The sequence below is a fragment of the Pelobates fuscus genome, chromosome 11, assembly GCF_036172605.1.
Source record: "Pelobates fuscus isolate aPelFus1 chromosome 11, aPelFus1.pri, whole genome shotgun sequence".
In the NCBI taxonomy this organism is placed as follows: domain Eukaryota; kingdom Metazoa; phylum Chordata; class Amphibia; order Anura; family Pelobatidae; genus Pelobates; species Pelobates fuscus.
This window is the reverse complement of record NC_086327.1, coordinates 134,459,166-134,487,106: the sequence shown is the minus strand read 5'-3', so window position 1 is coordinate 134,487,106 and position 27,941 is coordinate 134,459,166. Positions and strand designations below refer to the sequence as shown.

Sequence of the window (27,941 nt, the reverse complement as noted above, 5' to 3'; positions counted from 1 at the left end):
TCAGACTGGGCTGGGATTACACCAGGACTGCGGCTGCTCTCCCAGGTCTGACCGGAAGACGTGCTGCACCGAGTGGCTCAGCTCTCACACGGGCCGGATGTTGCAGGATCGAGGATTTATTCTGCTGCAGACCGGAAGTAATTCACGCGTGCTACAGTTTGTTTCCGGGTTAGCGACTTCCGGTGTCAGGAGCGGAAACCGGCGGTGGGGAGGATGGTCCCCGGGGCTGGAGTTGGGTCTGGGGGTCCGATACCGGGCTGTGCGGAAACCAACGGTGAGACCGGACTCATACAGAGAGGGGGAGGGGTTAATGTGTGGGGAGGGTTAATGTGTGGGAAGGGGAGGGTTAATGTGTGGGGAGGGGAAGGGGAGGGTTAATGTGTGGGGAGGGTTAATGTGTGGGGAGGGGGAGGGGGAAGGGGAGGGTTAATGGGGGGGGGGACAGGCTGGAGAGGGAGGGTTAATGTGTGGGGAAGGGGAGGGTTAATGTGTGGGGAAGGGGAGGGTTAATGTGGGGGGGGGGACAGGCTGGAGGGGGAGGGTTAATGTGGGGGGGGGGGGACAGGCTGGAGGGGGAGGGTTAATGTGGGGGGGGGACAGGCTGGAGGGGGAGGGTTAATGTGGGGGGGGGGGACGACAGGCTGGAGGGGGAGGGTTAATGTGGGGGGGGGACAGGCTGGAGGGGGAGGGTTAATGTGGGGGGGGGACAGGCTGGAGGGGGAGGGTTAATGGGGGGGACAGGCTGGAGGGGGAGGGTTAATGGGGGGGGGGACAGGCTGGAGGGGGAGGGTTAATGGGGGGGGGACAGGCTGGAGGGGGAGGGTTAATGGGGGGGGGGGCAGGCTGGAGGGGGAGGGTTAATGGGGGGGGGGGCAGGCTGGAGGGGGAGGGTTAATGGGGGGGGGACAGGCTGGAGGGGGAGGGTTAATGGGGGGGCAGGCTGGAGGGGGAGGGTTAATGTGGGGGGGGACAGGCTGGAGGGGGAGGGTTAATGTGGGGGGGGGGGGGGACAGGCTGGAGGGGGAGGGTTAATGTGGGGGGGGGACAGGCTGGAGGGGGAGGGTTAATGGGGGGGGACAGGCTGGAGGGGGAGGGTTAATGGGGGGGGGACAGGCTGGAGGGGGAGGGTTAATGGGGGGGGACATGCTGGAGGGGGAGGGTTAATGGGGGGGGGCAGGCTGGAGGGGGAGGGTTAATGGGGGGGGGACAGGCTGGAGGGGGAGGGTTAATGGGGGGGGGGACAGGCTGGAGGGGGAGGGTTAATGGGGGGGCAGGCTGGAGGGGGAGGGTTAATGTGTGGGGAAGGGGAGGGTTAATGTTGGGGGGGGCAGGCTGGAGGGGGAGGGTTAATGGGGGGGCATGTTGGAGAGGGAGGGTTAATGTGTGGAGTGGGAGGGTTAATGTGTGGGGAGGGGAAGGGGAGGGTTAATGGGGGGGGACAGGCTGGAGAGGGAGGGTTAATGTGTGGAGGGGGAGGGTTAATGTGTGGGGGGGAAGGGGAGGGTTAATGGGGGGGGGGCAGGCTGGAGAGGGAGGGTTAATGTGTGGGGAAGGGGAGGGTTAATGTGGGGGGGGGCAGGCTGGAGGGGGAGGGTTAATGTGGGGGGGACAGGCTGGAGGGGGAGGGTTAATGTGTGGAGGGGGAGGGTTAATGGGGGGGGACAGGCTGGAGAGGGAGGGTTAATGTGGGGGGGGGCAGGCTGGAGGGGGAGGGTTAATGTGTGGGGAAGGGGAGGGTTAATGTGGGGGGGGCAGGCTGGAGGGGGAGGGTTAATGTGTGGGGAAGGGGAGGGTTAATGTGGGGGGGGCAGGCTGGAGGGGGAGGGTTAATGTGGGGGGGACAGGCTGGAGGGGGAGGGTTAATGTGGGGGGGACAGGCTGGAGGGGGAGGGTTAATGGGGGGGGCAGGCTGGAGAGGGAGGGTTAAGGTGTGGGGAGGGTTAATGTGGGGGGGGCAGGCTGGAGGGGGAGGGTTAATGTGTGGGGAAGGGGAGGGTTAATGTGGGGGGGACAGGCTGGGGAGGGTTAATGTGGGGGGGAAGGGGAGGGTTAATGGGGGGGGGGCAGGCTGGAGAGGGAGGGTTAATGTGTGGGGAAGGGGAGGGTTAATGTGGGGGGGGGGCAGGCTGGAGGGGGAGGGTTAATGTGGGGGGGACAGGCTGGAGGGGGAGGGTTAATGTGTGGAGGGGGAGGGTTAATGGGGGGGGACAGGCTGGAGAGGGAGGGTTAATGTGGGGGGGGGCAGGCTGGAGGGGGAGGGTTAATGTGTGGGGAAGGGGAGGGTTAATGTGGGGGGGGCAGGCTGGAGGGGGAGGGTTAATGTGTGGGGAAGGGGAGGGTTAATGTGGGGGGGGCAGGCTGGAGGGGGAGGGTTAATGTGGGGGGGACAGGCTGGAGGGGGAGGGTTAATGTGGGGGGGACAGGCTGGAGGGGGAGGGTTAATGGGGGGGGGCAGGCTGGAGAGGGAGGGTTAAGGTGTGGGGAGGGTTAATGTGGGGGGGGCAGGCTGGAGGGGGAGGGTTAATGTGTGGGGAAGGGGAGGGTTAATGTGGGGGGGACAGGCTGGGGAGGGTTAATGTGGGGGGGACAGGCTGGAGGGGGAGGGTTAATGTGGGTGGGGGACAGGCTGGAGAGGGAGGGTTAAGGTGTGGGGAGGGTTAATGTGGGGGGGCAGGCTGGAGGGGGAGGGTTAATGTGTGGGGAAGGGGAGGGTTAATGTGGGGGGGGGGCAGGCTGGAGGGGGAGGGTTAATGTGTGGGGAAGGGGAGGGTTAATGTGGGGGGGACAGGCTGGGGAGGGTTAATGTGGGGGGACAGGCTGGAGGGGGAGGGTTAATGTGGGTGGGGGACAGGCTGGAGAGGGAGGGTTAATGTGTGGGGAAGGGGAGTGTTAATGTGGGGGGGGGCAGGCTGGAGGGGGAGGGTTAATGTGGGGGGGGCAGGCTGGAGGGGGAGGGTTAATGTGTGGGGAAGGGGAGGGTTAATGTGGGGGGGACAGGCTGGGGAGGGTTAATGTGGGGGGACAGGCTGGAGGGGGAGGGTTAATGTGGGGGGAGGGTTAATGTGGGTGGGGGACAGGCTGGAGAGGGAGGGTTAATGTGTGGGGAAGGGGAGGGTTAATGTGGGGGGGGGGCAGGCTGGAGGGGGAGGGTTAATGTGGGGGGGGACAGGCTGGAGGGGGAGGGTTAATGTGTGGGGAAGGGGAGGGTTAATGTGTGGGGAGGGGGAGGGTTAATGTGGGTGGGGGACAGGCTGGAGAGGGATGGTTAATGTGGGTGGGGGACAGGCTGGAGGGGGAGGGTTAATGTGGGGGGGACAGGCTGGAGGGGGAGGGTTAATGTCTGGGGGGACAGGCTAGAGGGGAGGGTTAATGTGGGGGGGGGCAGGCTGGAGGGGGAGGGTTAATGGGGGGGCAGGCTGGAGGGGGAGGGTTAATGTGTGGGGAGGGGAGGGTTAATGTGGGTGGGGGACAGGCTGGAGAGGGATGGTTAATGTGGGTGGGGGACAGGCTGGAGGGGGAGGGTTAATGTGGGGGGACAGGCTGGAGGGGGAGGGTTAATGTGGGGGGGACAGGCTGGAGGGGAGGGTTAATGTGGGGGGGGGGCAGGCTGGAGGGGAGGTTAATGTGGGGGGGCAGGCTGGAGGGGGAGGGTTAATGTGTGGGGGGACAGGCTGGAGGGGGAGGGTTAATGTGTGGGGGGACAGGCTGGAGGGGGAGGGTTAATGTGTGGGGGGGACAGGCTGGAGGGGGAGGGTTAATGTGTGGGGGGGACAGGCTGGAGGGGGAGGGTTAATGTGTGGGGGGGACAGGCTGGAGGGGGAGGGTTAATGGGGGCTGGAGGGGGAGGGTTAATGGGGGGGGGGCAGGCTGGAGGGTGAGGGTGAATGTGGGGGGGCAGGCTGGAGGGGGAGGGTTAATGTGGGGGGACAGGCTGGAGGGGGAGGGTTAATGTGGGGGTGGACAGGCTGGAGGGGAGGGTTAATGTGGGGGGGGGACAGGCTGGAGGGGGAGGGTTAATGTGGGGGGGACAGGCTGGAGGGGGAGGGTTAATGTGGGGGGGCAGGCTTAAGGGGGGTTAATGTGGGGGGGCAGGCTGGCGGGGGGGTTAATGTGGGGGGGGGCAGGCTGGAGGGGGGGTTAATGTGGGGGTGGACAGTCTGGAGGGGAGGGTTAATGTGGGGGGGGGGGACAGGCTGGAGGGGGAGGGTTAATGTGGGGGGGGCAGGCTGGAGGGGGAGGGTTAATGTGGGGGGGGCAGGCTGGAGGGGGAGGGTTAATGTGGGGGGGCAGGCTGGAGGGGGAGGGTTAATGTGGGGGGGGCAGGCTGGAGGGGGAGGGTTAATGTGGGGGGGCAGGCTGGAGGGGGAGGGTTAATGTCTGGGGGGACAGGCTGGAGGGGGAGGATTAATGTCTGGGGGGGACAGGCTGGAGGGGGAGGATTAATGTGGAGGGGGAGGGTTAATGTGGGGGGGACAGGCTGGAGGGGGAGGGTTAATGTGGGGGGGAGGGTTAATGTGTGGGGGGGCAGGCTGGAGGGGGAGGGTTAATGTGGGGGGGGGACAGGCTGGAGGGGGAGGGTTAATGTCTGGGGGGGTACAGGCTGGAGGGAGAGGGTTAATGTCTGGGTGGGGGACAGGCTGGAAGGGACATAAGCTAGCTGTAATGTGTAGGAGAAGAGGGTAAGGGAATGTTTATGAGAGCAGACAGGTGACTAATCTTAGGACATGTTTAGGAGGATGGAGTAAGACGGTTAACACCCATGTTAGGACACTCAGTTTGGTTCCCATGACCTTTTATTGGAGGAACCTCATTGGTTGAAATAGAATATATTGACACCATTCTATTTATTTTTAGTTAATTGACAATGGATTCCCTTGATCCTATGCTGACGGACCCGTTGGATTTGGGGCCAAGTGTAGAGAATAATGGAACAGGAATCATGGAAGAATGTCTTCTGAGGGGAACGAGAGTCAGTCTACCTGAAGACCTTCTGGAAGATGTGAGTCATAGCAAACATTTACCTTCTTTACAGTCTTGGATAGATTCAAGAGAACTGTCAGATCTTTGGATTTTTAATAATGTATTTACTTAACTCTGTGTGTATTTTGAGGTTAGAAATGTTAATTTTAATGTGGAAATCCACACCTCTTTATTCTTCAACTGGGACCTCCATCCTAGCTCCCTGTCAGTCATTGTTAAATGCTCTGCCCTTTACATCTGCCAGTCAGTATAGAGAGAGCCACCTCCATCTTAGCTCCCTGTCAATCATTGTTATAAGCTCCGCCCTTTACACCTGGCAGTCAGTATAGAGAGAGCCACCTCCATCTTAACTCCCTGTCAATCATTGTTATAAGCTCCGCCCTTTACACCTGGCAGTCAGTATATAGAGAGCCACCTCCATCTTAGCTCCCATTCAATCATTGTTACAAGCTCCGCCCTTTACACCTGGCAGTCAGTATATAGAGAGCCACCTCCATCTTAGCTCCCTGTCAATCATTGTTATAAGCTCCGCCCTTTACACCTGGCAGTCAGTATAGAGAGAGCCACCTCCATCTTAGCTCCCTGTCAGTCATTGTTATAAGCTCCGCCCTTTACACCTGGCAGTCAGTATATAGAGAGCCACCTCCATCTTAGCTCCCTGTCAATCATTGTTATAAGCTCCGCCCTTTACACCTGGCAGTCAGTATAGAGAGAGTCACCTCCATCTTAGCTCCCTGTCAGTCATTGTTATAAGCCCCGCCCTTTACACCTGGCAGTCAGTATAGAGAGAGCCACCTCCATCTTAGCTCCCTGTCAGTCATTGTTATAAGCTCCGCCCTTTACACCTGGCAGTCAGTATAGAGAGCCACCTCCATCTTAGCTCCCTGTCAGTCATTGTTATAAGCTCCGCCCTTTACACCTGGCAGTCAGTATAGAGAGCCACCTCCATCTTAGCTCCCTGTCAATCATTGTTATAAGCTCCGCCCTTTACACCTGGCAGTCAGTATAGAGAGCCGCCTCCATCTTAGCTCCCTGTCAGTCATTGTTATAAGCTCCGCCCTTTACACCTGGCAGTCAGTATAGAGAGCCACCTCCATCTTAGCTCCCTGTCAATCATTGTTATAAGCTCCGCCCTTTACACCTGGCAGTCAGTATAGAGAGCCGCCTCCATCTTAGCTCCCTGTCAGTCATTGTTATAAGCTCCGCCCTTTACACCTGGCAGTCAGTATAGAGAGCCACCTCCATCTTAGCTCCCTGTCAATCATTGTTATAAGCCCCGTCCTTTACACCTGGCAGTCAGTATAGAGAGAGCCACCTCCATCTTAGCTCCCTGTCAGTCATTGTTATAAGCCCCGTCCTTTACACCTGGCAGTCAGTATAGAGAGAGCCACCTCCATCTTAGCTCCCTGTCAATCATTGTTATAAGCCCCGTCCTTTACACCTGGCAGTCAGTATAGAGAGAGCCACCTCCATCTTAGCTCTCTGTCAGTCATTGTTATAAGCTCCGCCCTTTACACTTGGCAGTCAGTATATAGAGAGAGCCACCTCCATCTTAGCTCCCTGTCAATCATTGTTATAAGCTCCGCCCTTTACACCTGGCAGTCAGCATAGAGAGAGCCACCTCCATCTTAGCTCTCTGTCAGTCATTGTTATAAGCTCTGCCCTTTACACCTGGCAGTCAGTATAGAGAGAGGTGGAGAAAGAAGACCCATTGTTTCATTTGCTCAATCTTTTATATAAACCTAAACAAATATGAGAATCTCCTGAAAAATGTATATACGCGTTTTAAGTGATTTTTTTTGTGTTTTTTTATTTAATTTCAACATTCTGCAGAAGCGACAGTTGCTTGTCCCTGCTTGACCTGTGTTTGTTTTTGCAACAGCCTGAGCTGTTCTTTGATGTGGTCAGTTTGGACACTTGGCAGAATGTCCTATCTGACTCTCAGAGGGAACATCTCAAACAGTTCCTTCCATCCTGTCCGGAGGGCAATGACGAGCACCAGGAGGAGACAATCAAGTCACTCTTCAGAGGAGACAACTTTCGGTTTGGTAACCCCCTTCAAATTGCACAGAAGCTATTCCGGGGTAAGACTTTTTTCTTTTTTAACATCACAGTGCCATTTTCCACACGTTTTGATACTTGCTGTAACCCAAGGATGACTAGGAGACAGACTCTCGTACTGCTTTGCCAGTCTTAAAGGGACCCTTCTATAAACTGTATAGTTCTTGCATAGGTGGTAAGGGTGTTACAGCTGCAGTGATTTCAGAGAGTTAGAGCACTCAGAGTCACTTCTCTGCCTCGCATTCAAGGAGGAAACTTTCCTTGTTCCTGCCCGTCCAAGCATTGCACACTATGATGGCGCTTGTGCTGCAGTCCTCTTACATCCAACTGTGATTGGAGCTGCCAGTAAATAGAAAGCAGCCACAATGCAGCTGCTATAAGCATTCCTATTTATCTCATCTGATCAATGACAATTCTGCCAAGTGCTCAGTTATAAGTCAAATATTCTCCACTGACACTGAAAAGATTTAACCCACTTCCTTATCTGGGTGGACCATTCTGCTAAAGAATGTGTGGTTTAAATGTACTTTATTTTACAGATTTTTTAATGCATTATCTATGCAATGTATAGATCGAGGTCGCTTCCAGTTTTGAATATCCCTTTAAGGCTGGCAAAGCATTGTATGAGTTGTTCTACAACATCTGGGGCCAGTCTTCTTCCTCTAATTTTAGCTGAAAGGAAAAAGAGCTTTTAATGTCACTCAGACCTTAAAATGTAATATGTATGTATCCCATAGAGCTTGCTTTTCTAATTAATCATATACATATTTTATTTTGTGGGACAGATGGGCATTTTAACCCAGAAGTGGTGAAGTATCGACAGCTTTGCATTAAATCCCAGTACAAGCGCTACGTCACCTCTCAGCAGCAATACTTTCATACCTTGCTAAAACAGATCCTGGCTTCACGAAAGGTTTGTTTAGAACAATTCTGTGTACTGAAATCATCCATTGCCCTCATTTGTCCTTCCACAAGAGACCCTGTAATACTATATAAACAAGGTGGAAGCACATTTATTGATTTGAAATAAGTTAAAGGGACACTCCAGGCACCCAGAACACTTCTGCTCATTGGAGTGGTCTGGGTGCCAACTCCCGCTACTCTTAACCATGCAAGTGTAATTATTACAGTTTTTTATAAACTGCAATAATTGGATTGCAGGGTTAACTCCACCTCTAGTGGCTGTCTAAGAGACAGCCACTAGAGGACACTTCCTGACACATAGCACAGATTATCTGTGCTAGAGCGTCGCTGGACGTCCTCACGCTGTGTGAGGACCTCCAGCGTCGCTCATTTCCTCATAGGAAAGCATTGAAAATCTTTTTCAATGCTTTCCTATGGGGAGCGCTAATGCATTGCCGCACATGCACATTAGGTCTCCTCGGCCGGTGGGTGGGATCAGTCTCGCCCACCGGCCGACAGAGACAGTAGAAGGAGCGGCGCGGAGGAGGAGACAGCGACAAAGGACATCGTCGCTGCCTCAGGTAAGTGACTGAAGAGGTTTTCACCCCTTCAGTAACCGGGGAGTGGGAGGTGGGAGGGAGAGGGTACCTCCAGTGTCAGGAAAACGGATTTTCATTTAACTTCTGTCGTCCTATCACCAGTGGTTCGTTCGTGATGTCCCTCATTCATCCTCTTGTCTTGGGTTAAACCTTGATTGAATATAAATTAAGGATCATTATGAAGTTACAACTTATTGCATAGAACAAATAGTTTTAATTTATATTTTATTGTTTTTGATTAATCGACATTCACAGGTGCTGCTAGATCTGGCAAGAAAAAATGGCCCTGACCTGATGATGAAAAGAAAGCCTCCATCAGCAAGAACCATGCCCGAAGAGAAGGAGAGAAGAGCCCAACGCAGATACCTGAAGATTCTCCGCGAGGTGCAGGCCGAATGTGGGGACAGCACGTTGTCCTCCGAGGAGGAAGGTAAGATATAAAGATGGCTATGCTTTACATAAAATGCTTCAGGCGTATTCATTAAACTCAAACTTTCAGTGAATTAAATTGAATTGGAAAATATAGTCTGTGACGAAGGGAGTTTGGAGACTATTTCCAAAGCAGCCATTTCAGCCTACATTTTACAATTCTGATTTTAAAAGATTTGTGAAACATATTTATTATATTCCTCATCTGGCCATCTTCACAGAGCTGTCCGTTTTATAGCTTGAAGTGTGGGAATGACCCACAGGTTTTAATTTTTTATTGCAAGTTTGCTCGGTTGTTAGAAGATTGGCAGCCTAATCAATAAATAAGCGCTGAATAGCAGGATTAAAAGATGACATTCAATTTGGCTTTACCAATCTGAGACTAAAAGTATATGTGACGAAAGCAACTTCGCCACTGGTTCTTGGAGGGGCCTGCTGGCCAGCCTCTTGCCTCAGGACTATGGGCCCTGCAATATACCTTGCTCAATGCACTTTAAAAGGCTCTGTTCTCATGTGAAGTGTGTACTTTGTATTCCAGACAGAAAGACTGACCGTTAGCCCTAATTCTCTGGAACTGTTGTGGGCATGGGACCATGTGCACGGTGGGTCAAAAAGAGACTTCCATGGAGTTTCTGAACCCCTGCTCGGATCTGGGTGATTTTTGGATATGTTGTTCACCCAGATCAGGGCTATCAGGGAATATGACTTTCATGGGGATATGTGGTGTTTTCCAGACTTGGTAAAAATGTATGTTTTTTCTGCTTAGAGTTAATTGTATCACAGGCAGAGGGGATGGATTTTGTACACTGTATGGGAGTGTCTGAATGTAAACCTCTGTTTTTACTGGTTTGTATGTTTTGTATTCGGTGCCCAACTAGGTCCACCTGGGCGTCACCTTTGCTGTAAAACTTGTATAAAGGACCAGTGTGTGCCATTAAACTGTCAGACCTTCTTACCCTCAACTCGCAGTCTCGTCTCGTGTTGTAGGGAACTGCTATAAACACATTGGGGATTGCTATACTCTGTATACTCCCCTGGGTTCTAATCACTAGCTCTTTTAAGAGCTGTTCCTGTTTCGTTGTCTGAAGGAAGAGCGGTTCCCCCACTGGAGCCTTGTCGTAGGTCCAGGGTGGGTAGGAGACAGTGAGACCCCAACCAAGCTGCGGCGGTTCGTGGGGTGTGCAGTGCTTATGGTGTCTGGTGCGATGCTGATGGTCCTTGGTGAACACTAGGAGCATCGATTGACGGAGGGTCCGTCACAGTATACATTTTAAATAAAGCTATTAAAAAATGTAATTCTGCATCTATTAAAGGAACAGCCTTATATGTATTTATTTATTTTGTCCACTGTGTTCTTTTTATCCATTTACAAAAAAAGTTACAATTAAACTTACCTGTTATATAGCGCCAAGATCGAGTCCTCACTAAAACGTGATCTCCTAATCGTCCTACTGTGGAATCTTGAAGACTTTTATCCAATCCTCATAGTGAAGCATTGGAGACATATAACACATAGGTGGTTATAGTTATAATCCACCAATTCAGTGATTCTCTGTGAGAAGCTCTGAGTATTGCACTGAGCAACCGTCGAGCCACTGGTGTCAACTTGCTTTACGTACTGACGCTTGATGTTAACTTTTACAAGGTCTGTTTTAGTCTGAAGTGCCATGTGACTGACAGGCTCTGAAGGTGTAGGCATTGCAAAGTCTGTGCAATGCCATTTGTCTGAAACCCATTATTTTGTGATTAATATATCGGAGCCAAATATGAATGTTACTGTCTGGACTGATTACATATCTCTTTACCTGAGGACAGTCTCCATGGACTATCTGCATTTTTCATCCCATTTTGCATTTTCTGTAGATTTAACTTCCTGGCTGCCAGGGTCTCCCAGCCAATCACCAAGTGCTGCTGTACCTGTCCGTGTTGTTCCCACACTCTCCACCCAGGACATGAAATCTGCAGGTGAGCACAACATGCAATCCTCTTCACCGTCTATAAACTGTATGTGTGAGTGTGTTTACAGATGTAATGTGAATATCTTTTGTTTCAATTTACTTTTATTAAAGACAAACAGGAGTTCAACAACGATGATTTAAAGCTGATGCTGAGAAGACATTGTGAAAAGCGTAAACGTCAGCCGGTAAGAAATTAAAGTGTACTTTTTTAATTGTGAGATATCCTTAGATGCCCTTTTTGTGAAATGATCACCAGGCCCTCTCTTCATAACCTAGTGCTTAGTTAGAAAGGTCATATATTCCCCCCTGGTCAATATTAAATGTAGCGAATTCTGTGTGAATCCTTTTTTCCATGATTTCTTGCCAGTTTCATTTTACACTGAATGTTTGTATTGCACAGGATCACCCTGATCTTATGACAGATGACTTGACATTGAATGATATCATGTCTCGCGTGAATGTCGGAAGGAAGGGATCCCTGGCAGGTAAGGAAGCTTGGTGTGCCCCCGAGCCACTGCATGTTTTCATATCTGTCCCTCTAGCCGCTTCTGGATTATTGTCCACAGTATATTTGAGCACTTACATTATTCAGGTGTTTATTTACTAATACAGGAACTGTGTGAAACTAACAAGAGGATTGCAAATTTTGGTCAAAATAGCTGAGAAGTCAAATGTTTCCATTCTTGCTATATTGGCCGAATATTTTCAGTTGCCATATATTTTATTTAGTAAACCACTCAGTCCTTCATGAGGGCTTTGTGTTGTCGATGTGTTATTTTATAGACTGGCACAGAGACTGAGAGTAAATAGTTTTATTTCACTTTTTTCTTTACCTTTTTTTTAAAGCATTTCATTATATTACATTATTTTTTGGCCTAACATTTTGGTGCAATTGTGACCGGGTTTACTCCTTAATTATCTCAATAATTCACGGCCAGGTTTGACATACTAGATGTCACTCTTGTCCTTGTGCACCTGGGCCAATTTCTGCACTTAATACGTACTTTTATGGTTTTAGCACTTTTTGACCTGGCTACAATGAAGAAACGTGTGAAGGAAAAAGATGAGAAGAAGAAAAAAAAACTGAAGACCATAAAAACCGAGGTGGAAGATTATCCTGAGATACCTGATGTGCCCGATGTGATGCCTCCCCTCCTACCCCTGGAGACTCCCCCTGTTAGCTTGGCAGCTGTGAAGGAAGAGTGGGTTTTATTATTGTGAAAATAATAAATATAATAAATCTAAACTACCTAACACTGTGAATCTACAAATTAATTTCATTCTACACTAACTACACCTGCTCTTTATTTTTAAAAAAAATTATTTAAACTATATTCTCCAGTTATTCATTTTTAAATTTTTTTTTTTATTTTTTAGTCTACACACTTTATAGTCTGTTACTTGACCTGTTCCTTGTTTAGAACCGTATTTTGCATCTTTGCATGAAATAACCTTTTTCTTATTATTACTGTATCTCAATTCTGTCTTTTTTTTTTTTCCTTCTCTACAGACCAATGGAAGACGTAAAGCCCCCTCTCGCCTTTAATGAGATCTCTGCGTGCTTTTTTAGTCTCCTGCTGGACATTCTGATGGTGGAAGGTCTGTCTAGCCTGCCACTGGTAAGAATGGGAATTACAGGCAATACGTTTAAATTCGTTATTTTTCCGTTAGTGTACTGGGGGAATAAATGTTCCGGTGTTCTCTTATACTGGGGACTAAAGTTCTAGTTCTCTCCTGTAATTAAGGAGAAGAAAAAGTTCTGGTACTCTCCAATACTGGGGAATAAAGGTTCCAGCACTTTCTTACCAAGGGGGAAATAAAGGTCCGGTACTCTCCTGTACAGGGAGGAAGAAAGGTTCTGGTACTCTCCTATACTGGGGTCTAAGGTTCTAGTTCTCTCCTATAATTGAGGAGAATAAAGGTTCTGGTACTCTCCTATACTGGGGTCTAAGGTTCTAGTTCTCTCCTATAATTGAGGAGAATAAAGGTCTGGTACTCTCGCATAAATGTTCTTGTACTTTTCATATTGGTCATTGTGTTTAAAAACAAAAATAAGTTTCAGGGAATTTTTCTCTGTGACTAAAGTGAGAAAACAGTACTACTGAAAATGTACTTTAATTTCTTGTCAGCTCGAAGACAAGGTGTCTGATTGGCAGATGTCACCTGCGAGCACCTTAAACAGCTGGTTCTCTGCCGACTCCAACTGGATCGACCTGGTCCACCCGGCTCTTCTTTATCTATCTGGGGAAAGCAAAGGTGAGGCTTCAATCTCCTACTGTCTCTGCAAACTGGTGCTAATCAAAGTAGAACATGTTTTTGCAAAGGAGAAGTGGACTTAAAAGGTTTTTGTTTTGTTTTTTAATACAGGAACTGGGGATAATCCAGATCATAGATTTATTGTTTATTACAAAGTTGTTTCATTTAGTCCATCAAGTTTAATAGTGAAGCCCGTTATTTTATGCTGATGAGCCAAAAAAAGGCAAAAAAAAAAATCATTGTAGCCATTTCCAATTATGTAACAAAATGAGAGAAAAATGTTGACTCCATAATGGCAGTCAGATTTTTTGTTAAGATTTCTTGTTGGATCAACAACCTTTTTACATAGATATCAATAGTATCCTTGAATTTATGTTTATGCAAAAAAAGCAATCAAGCCTTTTTTTTGTTTTTTTAAGTTTGGATTCCAATATTGTTGAGTGACAGGCAACAGAGTAGTCAACTGAGTATATTCAAAGCAAGGTCTAGTTACCAGTGGGGTACCTCAGGGATCTGTACTTGGACCCATTCTCTTTAATATTTTTATTAGTGATATTGCAGAAGGTCTTGATGGTAAGGTGTGTCTTTTTGCGGATGATACTAAGATATGTAACAGGGTTGATGTTCCAGGAGGGATAAGCCAAATGGCTAATGATTTAGGTAAACTAGGAAAATGGTCAGAGTTGTGGCAACTAACATTTAATGTGGATAAGTGCAAGATAATGCATCTTGGATGTAAAAACCCAAGGGCAGAGTACAGAATATTTTATACCCTACTAACCTCAACATCTGAGGAAAGGGATTTAGGAGTAATTATTTCTGATGACTTAAAGGTAGGAAGACAATTTAATAGAGCAGCAGGAAATGCTAGCAGAATGCTTGGTTGTATAGGGAGAGGTATTAGTAGTAGAAAGAGGGAAGTGCTCATGCCATTGTACAGAACACTGGTGAGACCTCACTTTGAGTGTTGTATGTTGTACCGACAAATGACTTTCAGTGCCCTCTCTAAGATTATTTATAAACCGATTAAAGAGAAGTGGACTTGGGACAGAACACTTAGGCACTCCACTTACCAATTTTATCCAATTTGAATATTTTCCATTTGCAACTACTCTCTGCACTCGTTTAAGCCAATGTTCTATCCAACGATTTTTTTGTATAAACCAACTGATTTCAGTTCAGTTTTAGTAACCTTTTGTGTCTAAATTTAAATAATGCCTTCACAAAGTTCAAGTAGATCAAATCTACCGGATCACCCTGATCTATATTTCCACTAACTTATTCATTGAACACATTTAAGTTAGTTTGGCATGACCTGTCTTTCGTGAAATCATGTTTAAAAGGAATTCTTAAATATTATCCCTTAACAGCCCTTCAAATAGTTTCCCAACCACAGATGTTAAGTTCACGGGTCTGTAGCTTCCAGGTTGAGCTTTTAAACCATTTTTTAAATATAGGCACCACTTTTAAATATAGGCACCACATCTGCTTTTCTCCATTCCTCTGGTACAGTTCCAGAAAGAAAAGAATCCTGAAAAATGAAAAGCAGTGGCATGGATATTTCTACACTAGGTTCCCAATGGAAGCGTGGGTGAATACCATATGGGCCTGGGGCTTTGCTTACATTAATTTCTGAAGCACTTTATCCTGTGTTAACCAATCATCTGTTTGCTGTATGGCATTTGTATCTGTGACTGCTAACCTTTATTATGTGTATGTTGGCGCTGGCCATCATCCTCCTGCTCCCTTTTGCCGCACAGATTGGCATTTAATCCAGCAGAAACTTGCATTAGCAATAATTTAGGTCTTTTTGGTATGAATCCTGTTGGGAGGTCAGTGAATAGGTTGCCATAATGGTCAAGCTAGAATGGAATCTGGTTGGGGTAGCATTCATCACTACTTGTCAGTCTGAAGGCGCTGATCGGTACTTGTCAGTCTGAACCTTAATATCAGGTGCACTGCTGCATGAACACAGGGATCATCTGTATGTGACTGTCAGGTGTCCTAGAAAACTAAACCATAAAATGTAAGGTAAAAATGAGTTGTAATGATTGAGCCATGTACAAGATTAATTTTAAAAGATGTTTTAACAAAATACCCGCCCTGTTTATTCCATTACCACTCGATACTCTTGACCTGTTTCCCCTGATTTGTGTGTTTAATTCTTCTTTATAAAACAATCCTCTCTCTGTCATTATGTGCAGGTACCTCTTCCAGTTTCACTCCGTTTGTGGAGTTCAAGGAGAAGACTCAGCAGTGGAAAGCAGTCGGTAGGTGCTTAAATAATACTTTATCCGGACGGACTTATTCAAGTTACCAGAGAGTTTCTGAGTGGGTGTCAACAATGCAGAGGGTTTTGAACACTATGAAACTTAGACTGGTTTAGCTTCTCATAATTGTTATTGTAGCTATGTCAGATTCACATAAATAATTTCTTATGGTTTTAAACAATACTGGAGAATTTGGAAATTTACTGAAATTCATTTAATCAGCTTTTTTTTGCTAAAAATAATAAATCATAGACTCTTATTACTAAGACAAGCATTAAAGAGATGGTGTATGTAAAAAAATAAAAGGCATGATTGCTAGGAGCTACAGACAGCATTCCTGAATCTGTATTTTCGTTAGACAAAACATAGATTTAAGAGGTGTGTTGACATATATGTCTATAATAAGAATGTTTGTATTATACATTTCTAAATCGAATAAAACCCATCGATAAGATCTTTACATGTCCTAGGCCATAAACGTTAAAGCAGTAACTGGTGGACCTTTGTAATGTCAAACCTTTAAAATGAATATGTAGCTTGTCATTACAAAATTCTGTTTGTCCAATAAAAAAGGTATTACAAGAAACTAATTGTCTGTTATTTTACATCTGCATCACTGGACTATTACAGCTACAATCTACATATATATATATCATTTTGTTATTTGATAGAAGGAGGTGTTAAAACAATGCTGCTGGCTGATCAGTATAGGGCTGAGTTGTTTACAGATAAAAGCTGGTTTACAGTCCCTCCTGCTCACCCCTCGTGTCTGCTGACTGCCTGCATAGTTTTCAATTCATTATTCTGCTCTGCAGCCAATCAGCAGAGACTGTCTGCAACGACTGCACTTGATCACGGCTTAAAGTCGCTCATTGATCCCACACATGGAGTTCTCTCATTTGTTACAAATCTGATTCTTGATCTGATCAGGAAGTGACTTGGATGTCTTAGCCAATCCTGGTTTCCTCCGTTTGAGCTGTGTATGTAGGAGTTCATTCAATGATTTCCTTGGTTAGTATTGTTTTATATGGTAACATGGAGCTATAAGTGGCTTTATTGGCCATGACGACTTGTCTTGTGTTTTTACAAGTATTTTCCTGTAACATGATTTGATATTTTGCACAATAAATATCTTATAATGAAAACTTTATTTTTTAATTTTTAAAAAATTTTTATATATGTGTATTAAATTACCCTGTAATAACTTCCCTTTCTCTCTGTAACAATGCACGCATTTTACCCTACATTTATTTATGAATTTTTTTCATTTGCAGCTTCCTCTAGTGATTATGAGAAGGAGCTTGTGACTCTGTTTCATGTGTGGCTGGAGACAAAGGACCAGATATTTAGCAAGGTAATCTACATAATGGGCTCTTTAAAACCCCAGGTACTGCAGTCACATGTACCAGTGTAAAACCCAGAAAAGTTTGGTCCAAAACAAGAATACCATAGTTTCCTGTCTGTTAAATGGTTCTTTTCTTTTCAGTATCAGTATTTATGGATGTGTTTTGGACCAAGTTTTACTATTGGGAAATTTGAAAATTCCCGATGTCAATAATACTTTGTTAAAAATACTTGAGAGATGTAAAACCTTTGCCAAACTATGTTAGTTAGTTTACGTTTGCTAAACTCTGACTGCCCCTCCAGATGTGACTCTGTTCCCAGAATGACATTGATTTCATGTTTTCTTATAAAGTTCTGTAATATTTTAACTAAGGAGTCCGGGTTCGGTGGTATCCCAAAACACAACGTACATCCGTATGTTTGGTATTGTGTGATGTTAGTCGCATAATTTGGGGTAGGTATGGATGAGAAGGGAGAAGGGGCTCCAGCTAAGTACATTTTTTAATCTACCTCAGCATAACATATGAATTATATATAGTAGGAAATCTAAAAAGGCCTTTCCTCTATGTTAATATATGCATCTCTTTACAGGACAATGAAAGCTTGGTGGATCCCAGCACTCCAGTTCCTAGAGTGTAAGTACCGGTACACACATCCTGATAGAAAATATTCTGTTTTTAAATGCAAGCTCTGCTCTCTGCAAAAGTGTCCCGTAATAAGCAGGTCCAAATAATTATCTCCTTCAAGAATATTTACAGAATGCATACTAAAGAGACACTAATAACGTTAGTTATTCAAATTTATCAAATCATTTAAGCTTTAACTTGTTTGTTTTTCTTCCAGAAGGACTGATTATATGGTGCGGCCGAGCTCTGGGGATGAAAAGCGCATATTTCAGGAGCAGGTAAGGAAAGTGATTCACTAAATGTTGCAAAGTACAGCTGTCAAACGTGTCGGCTGGAAGTATTGGATCAGATAGGAATTGTCTATCAGATTTCTCTGCTACTTCGCAAAGATGATCTCTCTTCTCAAATGTTCCTCATATGATTTTTTACTTGGTGTAAGTTATGTATGAAGTACTTATAAACCTCCCTGTTACATTTCGTACAAATTTATCTATCTGGATTTTTGGAGCCTTACGTATAGCCAATAGGAGACTATTGAAGCAAGACTTGTATCTCTGATACGATGACTGCCCATCTGCCAGATTGGAACAGATTTTGTCTTCGTTCCATGACATATAGTCTACCAGCACTGTTTCTGCCATCTCTCTCAGTTCTTTCACAAACTCCTAATAAGCCATCTATTCGTTAACACCTTCTTTGACACTTCGTAGTGACGCCCCTTCCTTGCCCTGCCAGTCAAGAGTCCATATCTATTCCTTCTCATTTATTCCTCCTGTCCACTAGTGTATTTATAATTTTACTTCTTCCTGACCCCAGTCACCCATATTAATACGATTTCTTATTGCGATTCCATCTGATTCGGATATATAATTTGCTCTTTGACTGTTTGATAATTGTACTGTATGAATAGTTTTAAATTAAGAAGTATTTTTCCACTTATTTAACATGTCTGTCTATAATTTGTTATTTTTAGTGTTGAGCCATTGTACTCCGCTGGTTTCTCTTTTACATTGAACCTTGCATGTCTGTTTCTGCAGGAGCGTCACCGCTACAGCCAGCCTCACAAGGCCTTCACTTTCCGTATGCATGGCTTTGAGTCCATTGTGGGCCCTGTCAAAGGTGTTTTTGATAAGGAAACCTCCCTGAACAAAGCTCGAGAGCACTCACTCCTGCGTTCTGACCGTCCTGCTTACGTCACAATTTTGTCTCTTGGTACGATATTTGTCAGAGCTGTGTCTGTTCGCGCTGAATTGACCAGCTGCAATATTTTTGCTTCATAAAGTTAACATGCTGAATGAGCAGTATTGAGGAGACACATTATCTCTTGCTCCGAAAGGCAGTTTATTACTCATGGTTATAAAGACTGTTCCCTTTTTTTTTTTAATGCGGTTTAATAACAGTAAGTTTGTAATTGCACAGTAATTGTAGAACAATATCTTATATAAGGAAGTGACTCATTCCAATATCCTCTGTCGTTTTGAACAATGGTACTTTGTGAATTGCTAAATGCTTTTAAAAAAAACCTGCAAACTGGACTGCTGAGCAAAATAAATTCATATTTTAAAAACTCCTTTAAAGGTGACATGCTTCTATAAAAGAAAAATGTTATTAAAGTTTAATAACTAAAGACGTTCAGTGTGTGGAGAGTAAATATATATTGGGATTATTTCACATATTTTACCCTGTGACTTCCCAGTGTTTTACCCGAACACTTTTTAACAATGATTTATTTAATAATTTTTTTGCTTCAGTCCGTGATGCTGCAGCCCGGCTACCGAATGGAGAGGGAACGCGCGCTGAAATCTGTGAATTACTAAAAGATTCCCAGTTCCTGGCACCTGACGTTACGAGTGCCCAGGTGAGCTCACCTTTCCTTGTGGTAAATAGAAATATATTTCTCATCCACTGAACCCCGAGATTGGTTGTGTTTTTAGAGTGAGGTTCTGCTTTAGAAAATGTTTGAGAAGACTTTTATTTGTCAGCTGGAATACCTTACATGTAGGTAAAAAAAAAAACACGGGGCAAATTATTTCCCTTTAACCCCTTAAGGACACATGACGTTTGACATGTCATGATTCCCTTTTATTCCAGAAGTTTGATCCTTAAGGGGTTAAAGGAACACTCTGGTATGGGCTCGATCCATTTTTTTCCCAATGCATTTTAAGGCAATGCATCTCAACAAATAAAAAATATTCACACTTCATGTTCCTAGATTTGCTTTAAATCCACAGGCTTTGCAGCTTCTGTAATGATCTCTGCCCAGACCTCTGTGTCCTTCCTGGTTCTAAACTTTTATAAAACATTTGTGATATGGTCCCTTGCTGTAAGACTTTTAACCGGTGGATGAAGTATAAGAACCGCTGTAGGATATCTATATACATAGTTATAATACATTTTGAACATCTGTGATTTCAGGTTGTTTGATTAGAATACCATATGTTCACACACAATAGGTTAATACTGTGGTAAGTGGAGCTCTGGACAGACTGCACTATGAAAAAGATCCCTGCGTGAAGTATGATATCGGACGCAAGCTGTGGATCTATCTCCATCGCGATCGCAGTGAGGAAGAGTTTGGTGAGAAACAAGTATATGGACCTGTGTTTTCTACTTTCACATTCGTTGTAACCAGAAAAAACATTGTCGATTTTCTCCTTTATTTTGTAGAGCGGATTCACCAGGTGCAGGCAGCAGCCGCCAAGGCGAAAAAAGCTCTTCAGCAAAAACCCAAGCCACCAACAAAGATGGTACGTCTCTATGCATCTTTACAAGTTACCCACTGCTCGGATAACTTTCCTGGCAGTTATTTGCCCTAACAAAACTCGAGTTCACTAATGGTGATCATTAAATGTTTTCCACTCACATTAGAAAAACTGTTAAAGACCGACCTCATCCTCCTCCAAAAACCTTAAAGTCAAAGGAGATTATGCATAAATAGCGTCATGTACCATCCAACATGCATAACTAAGTAGACCACACTATATTTTATTCAAGCTAGGAACATTCCATTGTTGACTCTGCATCTTTTCCATGTTTGCACAGTTTTTCAGAGCTGACACTTTAATACATAGACTCCATTGTCTGCATTTATGTGCTCATTGAACTTTTATTATACTTCCAGAAATGTGGCACCAAGGAATTTCCCATAAAGAGCTGTGGGACACCAGAACCCGGGCAGCTGAATGAGTCTAGCATGCCCCTTACACCGGGGACCCCCAGTACCCCAACCACTCCTGCACTTCCTTTGACACCTTTGTCCCCATCAACCTCATCCTCTGTCAGCAAGATGGTAACTAACACTGGACCCGAAACAGCTAAATCTAGCCCAAGGTGAGTGTTCTTTGTTCAATGGATCCATATTTTCTATTCCAGTCTTACTGTTTTACCAGAATTGTTTTTGTTACCTTCCTAGTGTCCTCCTGATGTCTTCTCCCACTATGCCACAACTGAGCACTTTGCTGACTCAGTCTGCAACAAGCCAGGCTACGACTGTGACACAGACATCCGGGCGCACTTCTGCTGTCCCCTCTTCTTCTGGAATTTCCCAAGTACGAATAGTCACACCATCTACAGTAGTTCCAGCGACTCCACCACCAACAATAGTGACCCAGGCCCTTTCTCCAACAGTGTCCCACATCAGAATGCCAGTTACTTCTACACCAACCAAGGTTATACCACAGGTAAGATTGGTACAATTACATGTCTGTTAGTCCACCCATTGTACAGCGCTACAGAATTTGATAGCGCTATATAAATAATAATAATACATAATATTAGAAAAATATTTAGGAATAATTTCTAGGTATCTATCAAACAGTCTTTTTATGTTTTTAGGTGGTGACAATGCCGGTGAAGGCCCACAACGCTGTTGGTGTAGCTCGTCCAGGGACCTCCCTAACCACTCAGGGAGGAATAGCAGTGACTGCCCTGAGTTCCTCAGCTATATCCAGAACAGTGGTCACTGCTCCATCAAATACGGGTCCCACCATCCTTCAGAGCATCACCGGACAAAGTATCATCAAACAGGTATGAAGTAGTAAAATCACTTTTCCTCCTCATGACCATACCATGTTACCATAGAAAACTTAAGATTGCAGAACTGCTCATTGTCCATTACTTTGCATTCACTGTCCCTTCCCCCAGTCACTTGGTCTTCACGTCATTTGTTCTTAGAACTCACTGTGTTTGTTTGTTTTTGTGTGTGTGTTGCCTTTAAATGATGATTATAGCCCAAACCTCACCTTTGCAGTAACATGTCTCCTAAGTTGAGCAAAAGCACAATTTTTGTTTATTAGTATAACTATTATCAAGTGTTGATAATTAACCAGGTGACTGGATTGCAGTGTAATTCTTACTGTGTCCTATCAGATAGACCATACAACCTAAATATGTGTCGTGTCTTCCTGCCTGTGAGTAATATAAAGCTGCGTTTAAGAAGATTGTTGACTTTGCGTTGGTACCGTATATACTCGAGTATAAGTCGAGTTTTTCAGCACATTTTTACTCGAGTCAGTGTCTGTATTATGGCAACTTACATTGCCATAATACAGACAAGGACCGCCAGGCTCATTACAAGCCCGGCGGTCCTGTTGGGGGCTGGCAGCGAGCTGTAATTTACCTTTCCTGCAGCTCCTGTCATCTCCTGTCAGCTCCCTTCTCTCTCCTCCGTTCCGGTCAGCTCCCTTCTCCTCCACTGTAAGTCTCGCTAGAGCCGCGGGGTCAGAGCGTTGCCACGGGTTACTGTGCGGCACTCAGACCGCGAGACTTACAGGGGAGCTGACCGGAACGCAGGAGAAGGGAGCTGACAGGAGCTGCAGGAAAGGTAATTAACAGCTCGCTGCCAGCTTGCTCCTACACAGCCCATCCACTGGACCACCAGGGAATGAGAGCCCCCCCTCCCTGGCCATGTATCAAGCAGGGAGGGGGGACAAAATTTTTTTTTAATAATAAAAAAAATTATATTACAATAAAAACAAATTAAAATATTAAAATTCAAAATATGTAAATAATAAAATAAAAAATAAAATATTAAAAATAATAAAAACGCCCTCCCCCCACCCAGTACACACACTCTGCATTATATATACACACACACACACACTCTGCATTATATATACACACACACACTCTGCATTATATACACACACACACACTCTGCATTATATACACACACTTATACACACACACTCTGCATTATATACACACACTTATACACACACACACTCTGCATTATATACACACACTTATACACACCCACACACACTCTGCATTATATACACACACTTATACACACCCACACACACTCTGCATTATATACACACATTCATACACACACACACTCTGCATTATATACACACACTCATACAAACACACACTCTGCATTATATACACACACTCATACAAACACACACACTGCATTATATACACACACTCATACAAACACACACACTGCATTATATACACACAACCTCATACAAACACACACACACACTCTGCATTATATACGCGCACAGAGTGTGCGTATATAATGCAGAGTGTGTGTTTGTATGAGTGTGTGTATATATAATGCAGTATGAGTATGTGTGTATATAATTATAAAAATCACAGAATTTCATAGCCCCAAGTTTTACCCTTGACTTATCCACAAGGCATTGCATATTTCACAATTGTTTGTCACAAAACTGCACTCGACTTATACATGAGATCGACTTATACACGAGTATATACGGTAATTCTGTAAATGTAAGAGTAGAGGAACTATTGGGATGGATTCATCTCACATATAGACATTAGAATGAGTGGATTAACCCTAATAAATTGTGATTGATATATATACTCTCCCCAGATTATCGTGTGATGTAAACAAAGCATAATACAGTGCAGCGTGCTCGTAAATGTGTGTTAGATAATATAATGGTAAAATATGAAATTTCATAGTAAATATTTAGTGCACTGTGAAATAGAGTACATTTATAAAACACAACACAGGTTGTCTTTTTGCATGAAATGTTAGTGCCTTTGACTACTACATTATTGTCTTATCTGATGTGATACCATTGCTGTTTTTGACATATTGCCTTTATCACCAACAGGTGGCACTGTCTGGGCAGCTAGGAATGAAAACACAAACTGGTTCGAGCCTTCCTCTTTCGACCACTAATATTCGGATCCAGGGTAAAGATGTGCTGCGCCTCCCACCGTCTTCCATCACCACAGATGCCAAGGGGCAGACCATTTTGCGCATCACACCAGACATGATGGCTACACTTGCAAAATCCCAAGTCACTGCTGTAAAGCTATCACAGGAACTATTTTCTGCGGCCCCAGTGAGCACCACTGGCAAGAGTCTATTACAAGTAACGTCTAACCCATCATCACCATCCCCTCCTGCGCCCGCCACCGTCAAGGTCACACCGGACATTAAAGCAGTAGAACAGAGCGCCACTGGATTCCGGCTGATGCCAGCTCTTGGCGTCTCTGTAGCGGATCAGAAAAGTAAGCCCGCTAACGCTGTGGAAGCCAAACCAGCCACCACCATCCGGATCATGCAGGGACTTGGCATGGTACCCCCCAAGGTTACAGCATCGCAGAGCATCACGGTGACTGCCAAGCCAGTGTCCATTGCATCCTCTACTGTAGTAAACACTGCAGCCAACTCCAAACAAGTCTGCATTCCAACCATGCACAGCACTGGAGTGAAACCCACACCAACCACTGTCACTGTGGGAGCCACCACTATCAGACAGCTTCCTGTGACTACATCTCAACAGGTAATTTGAGGTGGCCTTTGGAATGTAGCTGCCTTCGCTATAAACAAACACCTTTTCAGAAGGAAGCAACCACACTAGAGGCAAAAATACCTTTTATCTGTTGTCACAGTCTGTGTCTGTATTACTCAGATCATATGTCTGTGCAGTAAAATGAACAACTTTTCTGCTTACAAGAATTGTCTGTATTTGTTTTCCAATGCAGGGTAAACTTCCAACGCGAATCACTGTGCCACTGTCTGTACTCGGGCAACCAATGAAAGGAAAGAGTTTAGTGACTACACCAATCATCAAGGGCAATCTGGGCACGAAGTAAGTATTGGCTTTAAATGAGCTGTAAAAAGAGGGAAATTGGATCCCAAGGGGGCATCCTCCAAAGAGAGTGTTTGACATCACATTTGCTGTACAAGATCTAACGCAGATTAGCTAAGGGGCTGGGGTAGAGACTCTCCAGCTTACAGATTTGGATAGTTTAGAACAGGTTTATTATTATTATGGCCTAGACGTTACCGCTCAATTTTAGTTGACAGATTAGCCAGTGGCTAAATCTCGTAACAGCTCTCTTGCGTCCAACTCCAGTTTGTGTGTGAAACATTATTTACACCAGCATTTTCTGTGTTGTATTGTTTACTATTTTTTTAAACAAGTAGTGGGCAGTCTCTGTCACGGAGCAACTTAGTTTAAAGAATAGTTACTTGTAACACGTAGAGAATAATGATGAATGAAATGCTTCTGGTAAGGACACACCATGTACCTGTATAGCTTCCATGCATTAATGTAGTGGTTGTGGTGTCTATTCAGAGATGCAGTCACTTCTAGTGCAACACTGGTGTTTAGCATGGAGGAGCTGACTATTTCCCATAGATATGCATTGATTCAATGCATCTCTATGAGGAGGTGCTGCTTGGCACAGTGTGGCATCTTGTTGCCCGTGCAAAATAACCTTCCAGTGCTTTCCTATGGGAAAGCATTGGATTGGCTGAGATCATCAAGATTGATGATCTCAGCGATGGAGGCGGGGTGAGCCGGGACAAGGGGTAAAGTACGTAAACTTACTTGTCCCATGCGGACACTATCCAGATAAAAGGGAATTGGGGGCACACCTGGAGCATGCATTTCTTAGCAGTGGTGTTAATGCAATGGTCAAAATGCATGAAATACAGTGTTTCAGCTCACACATTAGCTTCCGTTAAATCTTACAAAGCTACTTAAAATCACCTATTTCCACACACAAATATGGGGATTCAGCTTGTGTAAGCCCACCACTACGTCACAAAACCCCAATATCAGTGGATTAGGCACTCATTTGAACATTTATGACATCCTATAGTGTTTGGTTTTTCGCCTTTTCAATCGGCAATTAAGAAAATAAAAAAAACCCTGTTGGAAAAAGACTGTGAAAGTTGTATACATTTCCAGGTGTTACCCTGTGCACCAGCACTGAGAGAGCCTGCGATGGCTACATTGAAACTATTGAAACTTACTATGCGCACGCCATCATGGTGTCAATAATGTGCACGCTCGGTGTTCATCCCATGTGTGTGTTTGTATGGGACTGGCTGGATTAAAACATTTTTCTTTTACTTTTTGGTTTTGAGGTTGGGTGCAAGGGGTTATTAATTATGCAGTACAGCGGAGACAAATCTAGAATGCCTGGTTTTAGATGTCAAACAGTGTACAGAGCTACCTGTTTATTAATGCATTATTTAGCATGTCCTTTAATCACGGAAATTCTATTCCCATTTCGTATCTATCTCGGGAACAAAGGACAATTTCTTACCTGTGTTTGGGGGCAGATGCAGCCAGATTTTTTAACTAAAGTTCAAATTGTATTAAATCTGATTTGAATACATTCTCCACTTCAGCTGTAGTTTGTTTATTTTAGACACAACGTTGCCATTCATATTTTAATTTGCTTCATTCTTTGTTTGGTAAATAACTCTGTATTTTCTGCTAACATAGTCATTAAACTGGTTCATCGGTCAGAAAATTTCTCATCTCTGTTGTGGGACTTTTGCTGTTGATCTCCTGTGCTGGCATGTTTATTCTGATTTGTGTGTTTTTTGTTGTTGTCCCTCCCCCTCCCCGCAGCATTAGTGGTTTGGGTCGTAATATCATCCTAACGACTGTACCGGCTGGTACTAAACTTATAACTGGTAACAAGCCATTGAGCTTCCTAACTGCCCAGCAACTGCAGCAGCTCCAGCAGCAGGGTCAAACTACCCAGGTAAGGATGGCAAAGTGCTAGGATCGCCTATTGAGACAGGGATTGTCAGTCATACCAACTACCTGGGTTTGATAGAAAATAAGTTTAATGTGTAAATGGAGGGAATTTGTGGTTACATTTGTCTAATTGTGTGTATGGCTAAACCAAGAAGATATTGAGTGGTTTATAAATGTATCGTTAACAGTCATTTTTTTTTGAATGTAGATAAAATAGTTGTTTCTCTACACATATTTTTTAGACAGGATTTCCAACTGTAGGGGCTGAAGTTGCCTGTGTAGCTGGTTCAAATAAAGGCCCCTGCCTTGGTAACATTTGAAGGAATGTGATCTAGTTTTCTCCTGTAATGTTGAACAGATGATTATAAAACCTTTTATGCGATCTGACATTGATCATGTTTGAATTCCTTCCTCACAGGTTCGAATACAAACCGTCCCAGCTCAACATCTTCAGCAAGGCTCATCACCTGCAACACCCAAAACAGTGTCCACTGTTGTAGTAACAACAACCCCACCACCCAAACTGACCCAAGACCCACAGTGAAGTGAGAACATCAAAGTCATACCAGAGGCCAGTGGAAGGCTCAAGGTTTTGGTGATCCTGCTTCGATATGATGACTTTGGCCCTATTGGTTGATTTTCTATGACAAGAGCGAGTTGATTGTGACCGCTCCATTCTGATCCAGACATTTCACTCTTGGGGTTAGTCATTCCACCTGCCAGAAGTGCATGTTTGTTTCCAAGTCATCAAAATCTGGCCACATGTTTTCTGGACACGCTAATTCCAGAGAGCGGTGCCCCTCCATTTCCCTAGGAGTAGACCCAACTTTAGAATTATCTGTTCTAGGATCCCTTGCTACAGATAATGGCAATATTGGTTTAACCTCTTTGGAGCCAAAATAAAAATGAGAAACATTTCTTAAATGAATAAGTGGCATTTGAGACTTCCTCATTTTGAGGGATACAATATGTTTGTGGTTAATATTTCATGTATTTTATGCTGTGGAATCCAATGTTAAATATATTTAAGAATGACAACCTATCTGGTGTGATGTTGCTTTACCTCAGTGGTGCCATTTAATGGTTTAGACACCCTCTATCTTTTCTGCTTTATTCTGGTGCCATTTAATGTCCAGTTTTACTTTGGAGCAAAAACAGGGCTAGATCTGACATTTCTACACAGAGAATCTTGGCTGACAAATATCAATATATGAGAGCAAATAATATTAAACTTTAATGTTAAAAATCAAACCTGAATTATCCAAACCTCACTCCACCAATGAAGGTGGGTTAGGGGGACACAGAACAAAATAATATCAGTACCTAATATCGCTGACTATAGGAATTAATACCCAGTATATGCTTTACAGCTGAAATTCATTATTCGTAATCTCCTGCTTCGCTGCCAATACTAGATACATTTAGATTTCACAGGACGGGGTAGAGCTAGTGCTGTTTATTTGCTGAATTGTGAATTCTAAATCGACTAAAATATGGATTCACCCCACCATTCATTTTCTTCCTT

The 27,941-nt window shown here is 44.6% G+C and overlaps 2 protein-coding genes across 3 annotated transcripts in view; one reads left to right on the top strand and one right to left on the bottom strand.

Moving 5' to 3' along the window:
* Positions 1–27,941, bottom strand: part of TMEM45B (transmembrane protein 45B) — a 122,527-nt gene that overhangs the window by 63,720 nt on the left and 30,866 nt on the right. The window lies entirely within an intron of this gene.
* Positions 151–27,458, top strand: NFRKB (nuclear factor related to kappaB binding protein). Of its 2 annotated transcripts, none has more exons than XM_063436698.1 (26): positions 151–274; positions 4,855–4,999; positions 6,863–7,064; positions 7,827–7,954; positions 8,799–8,973; positions 10,836–10,937; positions 11,042–11,115; positions 11,331–11,415; positions 11,949–12,132; positions 12,441–12,549; positions 13,060–13,186; positions 15,391–15,456; positions 16,731–16,810; positions 17,392–17,435; positions 17,647–17,704; positions 18,464–18,638; positions 19,178–19,284; positions 19,880–20,003; positions 20,094–20,173; positions 20,548–20,756; positions 20,839–21,106; positions 21,261–21,452; positions 23,519–24,196; positions 24,399–24,505; positions 26,285–26,420; positions 26,835–27,458. In XM_063436698.1, the coding sequence occupies exons 2-26, from the start codon at positions 4,865–4,867 to the stop codon at positions 26,958–26,960; spliced, it is 3,771 nt and encodes a 1,256-aa protein (XP_063292768.1). In that variant the 5' UTR covers positions 151–274; positions 4,855–4,864; the 3' UTR covers positions 26,961–27,458. The 2 variants fall into 2 exon arrangements, with proteins under 2 accessions (XP_063292768.1, XP_063292767.1); XM_063436697.1 differs by having other exon boundaries at positions 152–274; positions 17,644–17,704.